At 40.8% G+C, this 14,422-nt stretch overlaps 1 protein-coding gene across 4 annotated transcripts in view; it reads right to left on the reverse strand.

The window, feature by feature from the left end:
• Window positions 1-10,315: 10,315 nt before the first annotated feature.
• mtss1lb (MTSS I-BAR domain containing 2b) overlaps window positions 10,316-14,422 on the reverse strand; it is a 91,600-nt gene continuing 87,493 nt past the window's right edge. For 2 of the 4 annotated variants that reach the window (XM_077229335.1, XM_077229334.1), the window contains exons 11-15: window positions 13,871-13,945; window positions 13,441-13,590; window positions 12,837-13,013; window positions 11,289-11,454; window positions 10,316-11,170 (exon numbers count right to left, since the gene is read on the reverse strand). In XM_077229335.1, coding sequence (XP_077085450.1) covers window positions 10,407-11,170; window positions 11,289-11,454; window positions 12,837-13,013; window positions 13,441-13,590; window positions 13,871-13,945 — 1,332 coding nt within the window. In that variant the 3' untranslated portion in view covers window positions 10,316-10,406. The remainder of the gene's footprint in view (window positions 11,171-11,288; window positions 11,455-12,836; window positions 13,014-13,440; window positions 13,591-13,870; window positions 13,946-14,422) is intronic. The other 2 variants (XM_077229337.1, XM_077229336.1) reach the window with 1 other exon arrangement.

The following is a 14,422-nucleotide window of genomic DNA, read 5'->3' on the forward strand; positions in this document are numbered from 1 at the left end:
ACCATGGGAACAATATACAGGAAGAATAGGTCAGCTTAATTGGCCTTAGTTGTGTGACCACACTTGATGCAATTTATTTGTTCTCATTTAAGACATGAACCTGTAATTATTTTAAATGAATAAAAACCTTGATTGAAATGTGCACTGTCTAGTCAAAGCTTATAGGAATTTTGATTGAAAAAATACCACACCATTGAAATACAGTAGCTATTAATTATCGGCATTGAGAAATTAAAAGATACAGATAAAACATACATATTTTTTTATTTGAGGAAAATATCAAATATGTTGTAATTGAATATCTAGTTATAGTAATTTTCAGCGAAGTCAATAGTTTTAAAATTGCATTATTCCTGTCTTCCACTCTGGATTGTGTAGGTGGAACAGAGGCGTGAAGAATCCCCCCTTGAGTCCTGTGCCAGCTCTCTGTGTTTCCTTGATAACTAGCGGGATAATAAGGTACAGAGTGGACACAAATTTCATTTCACATTTTATTGAACACATCCATACATGTGGGAGAAGGGGGGAAGGCGGTATAGATGTAAATGTATTATGGGCTATAAGTCAGGGGGTGTGAGGGGCAGATTAGTGGTTCTTTTTAAGGCTGGTATTGGGTGAGTGCAGCACACGGTCTTGCAGTTTCCCCGTTGTGTCTGCTGTGATGGTCCCTCTGTGCCTCGGCACGTGATAGAGCATTTCTTTTTTCTTTCTAAAAGAGCAACACGGGCGTTTCGCGTCCTTTTCAGGATGTCGTTTCACCCGTGCGTTTCTGGATGCGTTTCTTCGGAGCCGCACAGGTAGACCTGTTTGCCTCTCCAGACACGACCCATTGCCAGTGGTTTCACTCCCTGACCGAGGGGACCCTCGGCACGGACGCCCTTGCTCACAACTGGCCCCGGGACCTGCGCTAGTATGCGTTTCCCCCAGTGAGCCTTCTTGCACAGACCCTTGCAAGGTCAGGGAGGACGAGGAGCATGTACTTCTAGTGGCACCGTATTGGCCTACCAGGACTTGGTTCACGGAACTCAGGTTCCTTGTTACAGCCCCTCCTTGGCCGATTCCTCTGAGGAAGGACCTCCTTTCTCAGAGACGGGGCACTCTTTGGCACCCGCGTCCAGACCTCTGGAGACTCCATGTCTGGTCCCTAGACGGGACGCGGAGATTCTAGGTTGTCTACCACAGGCAGTGGTAGATACCATCACTTCCGCTAGAGACCCCTCTATGAGGCGCCTCTATGCGTTGAAGTGGAACCTGTTCGTCGATTGGTGTTCCCCCGTCAGGAGGACCCCCGAACTTGCCCGATCAGAGTCGTGCTTTCCATCCTGCAAGATGGGTTGGAGCGAAGGCTGTCTCCCTCCACCCTCAAAGTGTATGTCGCTGCTATAGCCGCGCATCACGATGCAGTAGAAGGTAAGTCCTTGGGGAAGCACGACCTGGTCATCAGATTCCTTAAGGGTGCCAGGAGGTTAAATCCACCTCGTGTTTTGCACTCTGTACCCTCTTGGGACCTAGCTCTGGTACTTAGAGCTCTTCAAAGTCCTCCCTTTGAGCCTTTGCTGACAGTAGAGCTTAATATCCTGTCCATTAAGACAGCGCTCCTGTTAGCTTTGGCCTCTTTCAAGAGGGTCGGGGATCTGCAGGCTTTTTCGGTCAACGAATCATGCCTAGAGTCCGGGCCGGGCTTTTCTCATGTTGTATTGAGACCCTGGCTCGGATATGTGCCCAAGGTTCCTACCACTCCCTTCATGGACCAGGTAGTGAACCTGCAAGCGCTGCCCCAGGAGAAGGCAGACCCAGCCCTAGCTTTTCTCTGTCCCATCCGCGCCCTGCGGGTTTATATTGACAGAACGGAAAGCTTCAGGAAATCAGATCAGCTCTTTGTTTGTTACGGAGGCCAGCAGAAGGGGAAGGCTGTCTCCAAGCAGAGGTTAGCTCACTGGTTAGTGGATGCTATCACCCGAGTGTATGAATCTCTGGGTGTGCCTTGTCCTCCCAGGTTGCTTGCTCACTCCACGAGAGGTGTTGCCGCTTCCTGGGCTTTGGCTCAAGGCGCCTCGCTGACAGACATCTGTAGAGCTGCGGGCTGGGCGACACTGAACACGTTCGCTAGGTTATATAGCCTACGTGTGGAACCTGTTTCGTCCCGAGTACTCGCTACGGTCAGTGGTGCGAGGGAATAGGTTGTGTCGGCTTACTACGCAACTCCGTGCCTCGGCCGGATACGTGCGACTTGCTCCGTTGGCACCCTACATCGGTAGCTTTGTGAGTTCCTCCATCACCCCTCCGGTGCCAGGCGTGGTCTGCTACCTCTAGTAGAAGTTGCTAGTAGACTGGGTGTTTTTCTAGTGGTCTCTACGGTGACCCATGATGCCACGTGCAGTTCAGCCGTGCCTTCCCCTTGACAGTACATATGTGTATTCCAGGCCTTCCTCAGGTAGGCTGGGACTTCCACAGCGCCTCCCCTTTCTTTTGGGGGGAACGCTTTCCCAGTGTTATCCAATATCCACTGATTCCAGTGATTCCAGTGATTCCCTTGCTAACTGCTGCAGGGTAGTTTAGCTGGGCGCTGGAAGGGGCCAGCACCATGGCGTTTTATTAGGGAACGTCTCGGTTACGTATGTAACCCTCGTTCCCTGAGTTCAGAGAACGGAGACGTGTCGTCCGTTCGCCATGTTGCTGTACCTTGTTTTTAATTACCTCGAAGGCAGTTGGCTCCCTAGCGTGATCCCAATTTGTCAGGGAACTCCCCCGACGACACGTCTCCGTTCCCTGAACTCAGGGAATGAGGGTTACATACGTAACCGAGACGTTTTCTGTGTACTTATTTAATTAGGATGACTTTATCAAACTTGAACAGGTAGCCTACACTAATAATTTATTTGAAACTCCTCATTGTTTTTGTGCAAGTTGCTGTGGTTGCTGCGGTTTTTCCACAATCCAAACACACTAAACTGCCCGTAGGTATGAGCGTGAGTTAGTTAATGTCTGTGCATGATAGCCATGCAATGAACTGGTCATCCATTCAGGCTGTTTCCCTGCCTATCCATCTTATTTTGCAACATGGATGTAAGCTATTATCTTTGAATGTGTGAGACTTCGGATTCATTAGCTGCTAAGAAGAAGAATAGCATAGCCCTTATGAATTGATGTCCGATACATGGTGGTGTGCCTTTGTTGCAGTCTACCCCACAACAAATTGACAAAAGAGGCAAAAACAGCAGCCACACCATGCAATATGCTTCAAAAACAGATGTATTGAAACAATACAAAAGAACAATACAAAACAACGTCTCTCTTTCTGTGGCTGATCATAACTCAAATTCACTTTCTGTTTGACTCAGGAGTGTCTGCAAGTTACTAGAACAAACTTCCTTAAAGGTTATTTATGCTTAATGAACGCTCAACACCAGTGTGCCGGTGTAAACAACATGTAGATCTAAAAAAAACTAAAAAACAGTCAACGTGTGTGTGATTCTCAATCAGTCACAACGGTGACAAATGAATTTTGTTAACCTTAGAGTGGTGGGCCCAGATACTGCATAGGGCACATTTTACCCACACTTCCTTTGGCTTTGAGCTGCCAAATGGCTCCAGACAAGATTAAAGTTTCAGTTTGTCTGAGGTCTCAGAATCGTCCACTGGCTTTTAACATTGTCTTCTTGAAACCTCATCAGTTACATTTCTTTTCCAATATCTGGGCCTTTTGTAAAATTATTAAAAATAAACTTTTGTTAGTTTTATTTAAAGGGATGGTTGTAACACTTTTTAAAGAAATGTTACAACCTACCCCACCCCTGTCAGCTATTGTTTAGCTAGCCGTTATAGCATAATGGTTTTAATTAGCAGGTTAAAAATACTTAACATTTTGCCAGAGAAAAAAAAAAGGTAATATAGCCTAATATTTGATGAAATTACTTTATCTGCAGAAGTTTAAGTACTAAAAAAATATAATTTTGGTTAGAAAAATAATACATTCTTACCGCAAAAAAACAAAACAAAACAACAACAAAAATCTTTATAAAATCTCCAGCATAGACAACCATTCATATGGGATCTGGAATTCGTATGCTCACCATGTGACATATTTTGTCTCATTCTGTTTTTCACTTAGCCTACTAGGCCTATTATGGAAGTGGCCCTAGCGAATTCGTGTGCACCCCAGCATTCCCGTGTATTAGTGGTTTGTATGGATCCTGACTGTTGACCTATGGTGATTCACATGTTGCTAGACAAACTAAACTTTCAAATAGCTCCCCCCACAACAAACAGTTTACTCAAATGAGAAATCAAGATCATATGTATTTACTCACCTGCAGGCCAGGGTTCAGTAGACAGCCATGGTATCCAACATGGATATGATGTTGTAAATAGGATGGAAAACTGAACGAGCTCGAACACTTTTTTCTCGTTCTAACTCTCTAATCCCTTTATTGTGGCGTTGAATATCATTGTTAAGATTTCTTAAATTAATCGTGGCCTACTTCTTTTTAATTAAATGTGCATTCGTGTGGTTTAAGAACACTCCGGAGAGATGACGAGCTCTGAAGACGTTCTAATTAAGTTGCGAAAGTGTTTTCTATAGATGAAGCGACTTGACTATCATTAAAGATACACACTTGAGCTCTGAGCAGTCCAGTGTGCAGCTGGGACTGTCTTATACACCTTCAAGGGCTTTCTCAGCTAACAAGAGCTGAATTGTTAATCTCGGTCTTTCTCTCTACTGTTGAAAGTCGTTATTATAAGGCTGATAAGCACAAGATTGGCGCTTAGAGACTGACTTGTGATTCTAATTACAGGGGTTTTGCAAGTTGTTTATTTTCAGTGTGAAAGACAAGATTTATTTGAGTTTCAACTTCAAATTCTACACATAATATTGAAAAAAATTCGAACAAACTTTCAGTATGGCTGTATTGCAGTCGCAAACGCTTTGACGCCACCTGGCGTCTGAAATTGCACATAGGCCTATACATTTATCAGATTGATATTTTCTTACCTTCTGTGCACTTTCAAGTTGAACTTCATTCATCACGATATCAAAACATGTCAGTGCCGTTGTTTTGTCTCAAGATTCACACCATCACAAATGTTTATTTTTCAAAGGCACATTTATAAAAGCTACTTAAATGCCCTAATTGAACTAAGGTCTATCCTGGCTTAATCTAAGCCTTGTCTGCGAAACCAGGCCACCAAGTTATAATTGACATAAAAGTTAAGAAAGCTAATGAGAAAAATATGATTTTATGAGGTAAAACGTCGAATGACATTAAAATTTAAATCTGACACATTTGTCAATTGACTTTTTGTTATAAGTTTCTCTTTTTTTGGTCACCATTTCGACTTTTTATTTCATAACTAACCTATGCATTTGAATGTCATAACTTCGAGTTTTCATCTCATAATTTCGACCGTTTACAATGAAATATTTTTGTTTGTTTATGTGCTTCCATAGGCTAACGTTACACCATCCCGAGACCGACCATAGGAAATTGATTTTCTTTTTCTTTTCTTTTTCCTCACAAAAATTTTAACATTATAGGCTACAAATGAATATTCTTCACGTCACACAGTTTAAGTACAACTTTTATTAATACTGGAATCATCACAGTGTGTTTTGTTACATTAGCTGTGACTAAACTTAACAAAAATTAGAAGGATAAATATTAACAAAAAAGGAAATGATGTTATCAGCAACAGTGGCAAATTAGCCTTAGGAAAACAGCACAATAAATTAAAGCAGAAGAGGAAGCGATAAATAAGAAAGACACAGACGATAGAACCTTTAGCGTTTCTCAACTTCAGTCAGAGCCTCAGGAAGAAGGAGGGGAGAATGGGCTCGGCCGAAAAGAACAAAAAACAAATACACACGTCATATCTTTTACATGAGAATGAAGTATTAAAAAATAGTCATGTACACCGGCTAAGTGTTGAGCTGTAGAGCCTGTTGTTAGGCATGTGGGTGATACTGTATGCGAGCGGAAAAGAAAAGACTCTCAACTCAGGCAAACGGCGTAAGACATACGGCCCAGTTTCCATGACACCCGGTTGCCAAGCACTCCTTCCAAGAGCGCGCGATGGAGATGACAGCGAGCGGAAATCGCTGTGTCGTTGCTGAACCGAGCGTGGGAGACGGGTGTCTTTCAGGGAATTTCTCCATTTTCCACGAACAGCGGGTGGATACGTTAGATGGGGGCTGCACGTGTTCCGGTCTAATTTTGCATTTCATCCCTCTGTCACCCGCACCACATTATCATTTATTGTCTGTAGCCATTTTAGAGGTGTGAAACACAACACAGAAGGAAATGGGAGGACAGAGAAAAGGCTTGAGTGCAGTAGTGAATGGACTGAGTGAATATCAAAAAGGTGTAAAGTTGCTTAAGGCTAACATTATACTTATTGATTGTGCTAACTTATAGGATTTGGTCAATTACTTAATGTAAATATAAAGGATAGCCAATAGACTTCTTTTTTTTTTGGCATTTGCTTGGCTTACCAACAAATTTTATGTGAAGGCAGAACTGAAGACACTTGTTCAGTTTAAAAAAGAAATATATCCAATGTGGTAGCCTAGTCACTAATGGTTCTCCAGGTAAAACACTTTTTTTTTTCTAATGATTTCTTTTTAGGTGAGAGTGGGAGACGTTTGGGATAGCTCTTTATTGGAACTTCCTTTGTTGTGAGATGATGTTAGGATTAAAATAAAATATTGCTCTCAAAAAACACATTTACACATCATCAAAGCACATATATTTCTAAAGCACTTCCTCCCTGATAATAACTAAAACAACCAGGGGTGTTCAAGGAACAAACAACCCAATCTCATGAGAAAACGTGGTTGCTTCAACCCATGTTTGGGTCAAATATTGACAAACCCAACCATTGGGTTTAAAAATTCAAGTTAAAACTTTAAACCACTGGTTGGGTTTGTTCATATTTGACCCAAACATTGGTTAAAACATCCCATCATTTTTGTGTGGGTGAGGGTGGTGATTTCGTATAAATTTTGTACAATGTGAGTTGTATGGAAAAGTATGATTTTTAGAACAATAAAACATAAGCATGAAGGTCCAAGTCTAAACCTAATCATCAGTGGGGGTTATCGACCGCACTGGGCCCCACTCCAAATTTCTGGTTTAAGGTAACAGGCCAATAAAATCACATTTTCACAGCTGAATTGTGATTGCTGCGATATAGTGAGAATATCACATTCATCGGGGACAAATGAACATGATGCGAGTTATGTTAAACACTTGAGAACAAAACAAAGAGAAAACTTGTTTAGAATCACCTGAGAACAAAAATAGTCAATCTGCTGTGTGAGTATGTGGGTATTTAGACGTTGAAGGCTGAGCTCTTAAGTTTTTCTATCCCTCAGTTTCCTCTAGAGGGACTTTTAACTTTTCATCTTGCTTCATGACCTCGAGAGCAGAAACCTGCAAAGACTGACGTTACAATAAAGAGACAACAGTAAGCCTGCAATCAGACTTTTGTGTCTTTCTTCCCTCTCACTTCTTCTCCGCTTCGCTTCCCATCTGTTTCTTTCAGCAATTATTCACTGCTGGCCTTGTCTTTCTCACGCTTATCTCATTCTTCTTATCTCTTTCACTTCTCGTCCACTCTCTATCTGCCTTCCTGTTGTATTTTCCTGCCTTAATGTGTCTGTGTATTTAATGCTCTGAATGTGATTTGCAGGCCATGAAGCGTCACGTGAAATATGTGTATGTAACAGATATATTTTTTTCTCTTCGTCCAGCAAACTTCACTATATTGTTGCCAAAATGCACTTGTCATTGATTCTTCACCCACCCCATAGCAAGACAACATTTATGCGGGACATTTGTTTTTAGTGAAGCTACTAGTACTGTTCACCTTCTTTTACAGTATATGCATGTATGTATATGAATATATACAAATTTCAGACCTGCTCTTTCACCGGCTGGCAGTGTGGGCTTTGAATTGCCGTAACCCCGTTCTTTCATTTCAGCCTGTGCTCAATACAGCCTCTGAGTTCCAGAACGGCGCTATTTTCAGCAAGAGATCGGTACACTCGTACATACTTTCACAAAGCAGACATACTTTTTCCTTTTGAACACGCTACAGGCATTCCTAAAACAGAGTGCTCTATGCAAAAATAAATAATTCAAAAAACAACACAAAAGTCTGAGTATGGAGCAAGTGTCTGGCGCAACAGCACTATTTATGACTGCAGGGGTTTTAGGGAGTCTTGGGAGAACAGAAAGTCACTCACAAACAGACACTACATGACTAAAACTAAGTTTTGACCTCCTACATATCACTTCCACATCCAGTATCATCACAGAGCATTGTTTTTCTTCACGTCCGGTGAACCGGGGTAACCTGCAACCTTTCGTGTCATAGGTATTTACTCCTATATTATCTATAACAGGCAGTGGAATGCTTTTATCATAAACAACTGGATGAGTTTCTTCCCAGAGTTCATTCTCTCCACCTCCTTTATTCATCCCTTTCTTCCCTCTGCAGAACCAAAGTTCATTCTTATGCCCAAAAAATGGCAGCCAGGTGTGTGCCTTCATCTTAGCTCATTCACTCCTCCTACGGATACATCAGGGGACTGTGGCTTGAGGCTTGACAAGTAAAAGAACATTCCTGAAAAACTCATATTTTAATAAGCTCAAATATGAAATTAAATATTATGTATCAACCAATTCCCTTTCAAGATCATTATATATACTTTACAATAAGGTTCAATTGGTTAACAGTTACCGAAGTATTTATCATAAGCTAACAGTGAACTATATATATATATATATATATATATATATATATATATATATATATATATATATATATATATATATATTTGCATTTATTTGATCAAAAATACAGTAAAAACATGATATTGTGAAAATGTAAAATAACAATTTTATATATATAATGTAATTTATTCCTGTGATTGCAAAGCTGAATTTTCAGCAGCTATTACTCCAGTATCATATGAACTATGATCAATCCTGCTTAATACTTTTGTGAAAACCATGATTAATTTTTTTTCAGGATTATTTAATGAATAGCAAATTTGAAATAAAAGTATTTATTTGAAATACAAATCTTATGATACATTATAAAAGTCTTTATGCCACTTTTGACCAGAGTAATGTGTCCTTGTTGAAAAAAAGGCTAATTTGTTCTGTTTGAAATTTTAAAAATGAATTAGAACAAGTAGAACTAACCTATAGAATTAAAATAGATTTTTAAAATTAACCTAGATTTATAATTGCTGTTCATTGCTAGTTCCTGGTAGCAAATGCATTAACGAATAATGTTAAGAAATTGAACCCTACTGTAAAGAACTTCCAAATCATTCTTCCTACCTCTTTCACATCCCATCACTCTCTTTTTCCTACATCCTGACATTGCTACGCACATTTGTCTCCCTAAGTACCAGGGCACGTGACGTCTCACAGCATTCACCACACATAGTGTGGCCACAGTGACAATTAGTGGTCTAAACTACACCTTGAAAGTGCTCTGCATCCTTTCTATTTCTCATTTTCTTTTAAAATAAGCCATAATTAGACTTGACAAGAAGTCTTCGAAAGCATCTGCTTCCCCGAAGACACCTGAACATCAAAAACATACAGCTTTTTTAAAAGCTAACTTTTGAAACCTTCCACCATCAAAAAAAAAAAAAAGCATTATTGCTCCACATTATCATGGTGGTTTTTAAACCCTAATTCTACAAAAATCCACATACCTGACATATACGTTTCCTACTCATAGGAGCTAGGAGGCGATTACTTGCTTGTAAATAAAACGAAACCACGGAAGTGTACAAATAAAAGATACATCTCGTCCCTCTACGAACCACGAGCTGACCTGCAGCAGAGCCCTGCTCACCTCCAGACTGCAGACCAACACACAACAGCAATACCAACTAGACTTTAAGAATGTGATGTCAAATTTACTGGAGGTGAGGGTGGGGTTAGAGAGAGCAAGGATTTTCAGAGAACCTGTGTACCCCATGAGCTTCTCCAGCACTGATTCCTGGGTTCCATAGTTTGAGGAGGGCCGTCATTATAGGGGGACCATGGAAAGATCTGGAGCGGACCACAAAAATCCCCCAAACATCCTGGGCCCTTGTTCTTTCATTAGTTAATTGTCTCACTACAGTTCAACTATCCCGCAGTGATGGGTCGTGTTAATAAGACAAACATGCGTTCGGACACGCTAAGAGTTATAGTGGCCTGAGCCTGCTGTTACATATCATTTACTTTTTTTCATTACTGTTATTCATTATTTCTATAATGACTTTTAAACATTACATTTTTTAATCCTATTTTTCATAGCTCGCTTTCTAAAGGGAGTCATTGGAAAGTTTTTTTTTTCTGGGTTACTTCGCTCTTATTCTCCCATCTCTCCAGGAGGCATCACAAAATCCGGGGCGCTGAGCGATCGTTGGAGACGGTTTTGCGCAGTCGCACCCCTCGACGAATAGACCTCAGCATGTCCTCACCCTCCGGGGGCACTTCAGGGTCCGGCTCGGCCTCGGGGCCCGGCGGGGGCTGGTTCGGAAGCAAGGGGAAGGGGAACTGGCCCTCACCTAAGGCGTGAGCGCTGGCCACCAGCTCCCCGATCTTCTCCACCAGACTGTGGCGGTTTGCAGCCAGCAGGTGATCTTCTTCGCCCGGTTGGCCGTACACGCTCATCTCTAAGCCGCCCACGCCCCCTGAACCCCAGGCTGTATTGGGCAGGCTCAGCCGCTTTGGAGAGGCCTTCACGTACTCCAGCGCTCCCGGGGAGGCGTCATCCGGCACATAAAAGACACATTCTTCGCTGCCCACACGGGCGGGAGGGCCTGCGTTCCCGCCGGGTGAGTCAGGCACAGTTGGGGTCTTGACTGGCACGATGGGTGGGCGTATAGGAATAGGGCCAGCATTAGAGAGGGTGCGCCTCACTCCGGGCTTCGTAGATGGTGTTCGGCGAATGGTGGCCGTGCCTCCGCCGGGTGGTCCGCCCAGAGCGCCTACTCCGCTGGGCAGGCCTGCTGTGCTGGCGGGACGCTTAGTCTGTATCATGCGCCGGTAGTTCTGGGCGATATTACTGTGGCGAGGAATTGTGGAGGATTTATCGAATTCAGCCTGACCGTCAGCCTCAGTGTCTCCATTCACTGAGTAACCATCATAATCGGAGCCTGACCAAAAAAAAATTAAAATCAACTCAAATCTTTTCAAATCTCATAACTTGTTTTTAAATGAATAATGAGTAAATAGGTGTGAGTTACTGAGCAAATGTGGGTGTTTCTGCATTACCCTGTGAGGGGATGGTATCTTCAGAACAGGAGGGAGTAGTTGTCTGAGTGCTGTATCCACTAGAGTACTGAAGGGAGTCTCGGCTGCTCTTCTGCTGCTCCATGCTGAGGCCTCGTGTCAGAACCATGGCCAGATCACTAGCAGCTGGAGAGACCTCCTCACCATGCTGCACCATAACACAATATATACATACAGTTACATCAAGCACAGACTCCACACATTTTGTTCAATGTGTGAATGTGTACTGTATATACCTAGACTTTCAATATTAAGATATGAAAAATGAATTTAACATTTTTTAAAAGTAAATATAAAAAAACATTGAATAATGTAAATGTTTAAAGAGTAAAATAAATATTTATTGTGATACATGATGCATTTTATATGATTTACGACTGTCCCACAATTATGGAGTGAAAAAAACGAACAAACAGTTTTTCAAAGGTTAGAGTACTTGTTTATCAAGGAGAAACCAGTAAATAGCACGAGTGATATGAAATATATTACATGAAGAAGGAGAAGAAAAAAAAGGAAAATAATTGTTAAACAAATAATTTTTTATTGTGCACCAATTCCAAACAATTATGTAAAAACTGTGAAAGTGTAATTGAAATGTTTATTTATTACATAAACTGCTATTATGCTAACTATGAAGATGCGCTGAAAATGCTTAATGCAATACATCAATAAATCAATTGAGATTCGTTGGAAATGACACTGTGATTGAAATGTTCATAATGTTGCAAACATTTTGAAAAATGTATTCTGATGAATGGATGTCAGTGTTGGACACTGTTAATGGACAAACTTAATAAGCCAGTGAGAGTAAAATGTTTTTCAAGACTTTTTTTTTAACCTTTATTACAGTGGTTCTCAACTTATTGCCTCTAAGAACTGCCATTGTCAATCATAATATTTGAAGGCTGCTTATTTCCAAACTTTTCAATTTAGTGGCAATGTATTACAACAAAATAATTAAATTCCAAAATTCCAGATGTTTCAATTACCGAATGTTCTTCAGGGTTTACACGTTTATTTCCTTTTTATTGTGAATTTAAATAACTTTTCTAGTTGTGTGTCATTCCAGTTTTTTTTTGTTTTTTTGTGATTTTTTACTCACAAATAGCAATTTCTACCATATATATTATATTTTAGAGCTCATCATAACTGTAAAAAATTATATTAATTATAATTTTTGGGGGGATTTTTATTTTTATTTTCCATGACTTGTCCAGGTATATCAATCACACTTTTAAAATTCCCTCCATATTTAGAAGACCATGAGAACTTGTTAAGGAAGCAAATTAAAATAAATATGACATCAGTTTACATTTTTATTTTTAACGGTTTTAGCTTTGTTTTGAGCAATTTAAAAAAAAAAAATGATTTTAAGCCACTGCCTTATTAAATTCTCAAGACCAGAACCATCCATATTTGAAAAAAAACAGCCCTAAGCAACAGGCAGATTATGTCTTTGCCAAATAAAAAATGCTTGGCATTTTCTAAATTAAAATCTGCATGATGAATGTTTTATATGGTGAAAGTTACCTTGGCAGCTATAGTAGCCGGGGTCATCCTTGGCCTCTGGGGGTCTTCCAAATGCATCCCAGAATACCCCTGTGACTGAGGAGAGGTTTCTGCCTCCCTCAGCCTATCAAGAGGCTCCTTCCTCCTCTGAAGTGTGCTGGCCAACGGCTGCTCACTGGAACCTACCTTGGACCAGTCCTGAGGAAGTACAAGTGGTTAGTTCAAGGCAGTGTAAAGCAACAAATGCAACGGTCTCAGGGGCGGAAGAGAAGCCTGGCCCACGATCCAGCAGTTTGAGTGTCCTTTCAACAATGTTCTCTAGAAAAAGCCCAATCTCAGTGTTTGAATCACTCTTTGAGTTGGATAAACTAACAGGTACCTTCCGTGGCCTGCTCGGTTTAGCAAATCTCACAGCCAGAGATTTGAAACCAGGATCAAACAGCCAACTGAAAAGGTGCGTGTTAAAAAGCAAAATGAGGTGATGGATGAGGTTAAGCAGAATGAAACCAAAATGGAGCACTGTCAAAAAGTGTTATTCAGGAGGCACGTATTCAACACACAAGAACGCACATAAAAGAAGAGGAAATAAACAAAACTGCAATGAGAAGTGCCAATGAAGACAAACCTTCCAGCAAGGAACCTTGGATGTGGGAGAGGGTGTGTTGGATCCAGGGGAGCGGTTATAGGGTGGGGACGCAGGAAGTATGACAGAGAAAGGCCTGATGGAGCCAGTGTGAGAGAGAGCAGGGCGGAAGGTAGCGAAGGACGAGCCAAACTGCGGAATGGAGAGATAAGATCGAGACTGTCAGAGTAGCAATATACCCCTTTACACAACGGTATGGGAGCCTTTGGATGTGACTTTGCAGATACATGCTGAGAGTGGCAGGGAAGATCAGACCTGATGACAGCACAAAGCTGATACCGGCAAGAAAGAAAGTGAAGACCCTAATCTGCCAGTAAGCATCAAAACCCTCATGGGTCACACGGACAAGTACAAAATATCACTGACAGTTTCAGCACATGTATGTCTGATGGACAGAACGCTCCATACTTACTGTGGTTGGAGAGCTACACTCACTAACTGACTGGCAAGTCTCGGATGCTTCTGAGGACGCTGAACTTGATGACTTCTGCAAGAGAGACAAGAGTAGACAGGCTATAAGCAGCACTGTAAAATTGTATATGATCAATAAATTATGACAACATTATGTTTTTAAATTGCTTTAACTCATCAAAAAAGTTATACAAGATTCAACTAATTTTTTTTATTCAGTTTAATGTAATTTAAGTTGAAATGACTTAAATATCCAAGTTGATTGAACTTAAAAATTTAAGGCATAAACTTTTATTTACAGCGAGGAAACCATTTAGATGGGCTTTTAGCTTTAGAAGTTTGAATTCTTAGGATATTTTGTGGTATACTGCTTATAAAAAATGCACACTTCATAAATAGATAAAATACATCTTAAATTTAAAACAGTTTTTAACCAAAGGACTTGTCATTTTTAGTGTTGCCATATTAATTACTATTGGAGAGAAGAGTTTGTGGTCAGTGGTTTAAAATCACTGAATTAATACAAAAGAAATTAATACTTTTATTCAGTAAT

Source organism: Siphateles boraxobius, unplaced genomic scaffold, assembly GCF_051911475.1.
Source record: "Siphateles boraxobius isolate OS27281-9 unplaced genomic scaffold, OSU_SipBor_1 130, whole genome shotgun sequence".
In the NCBI taxonomy this organism is placed as follows: Eukaryota; Metazoa; Chordata; class Actinopteri; order Cypriniformes; family Leuciscidae; genus Siphateles; species Siphateles boraxobius.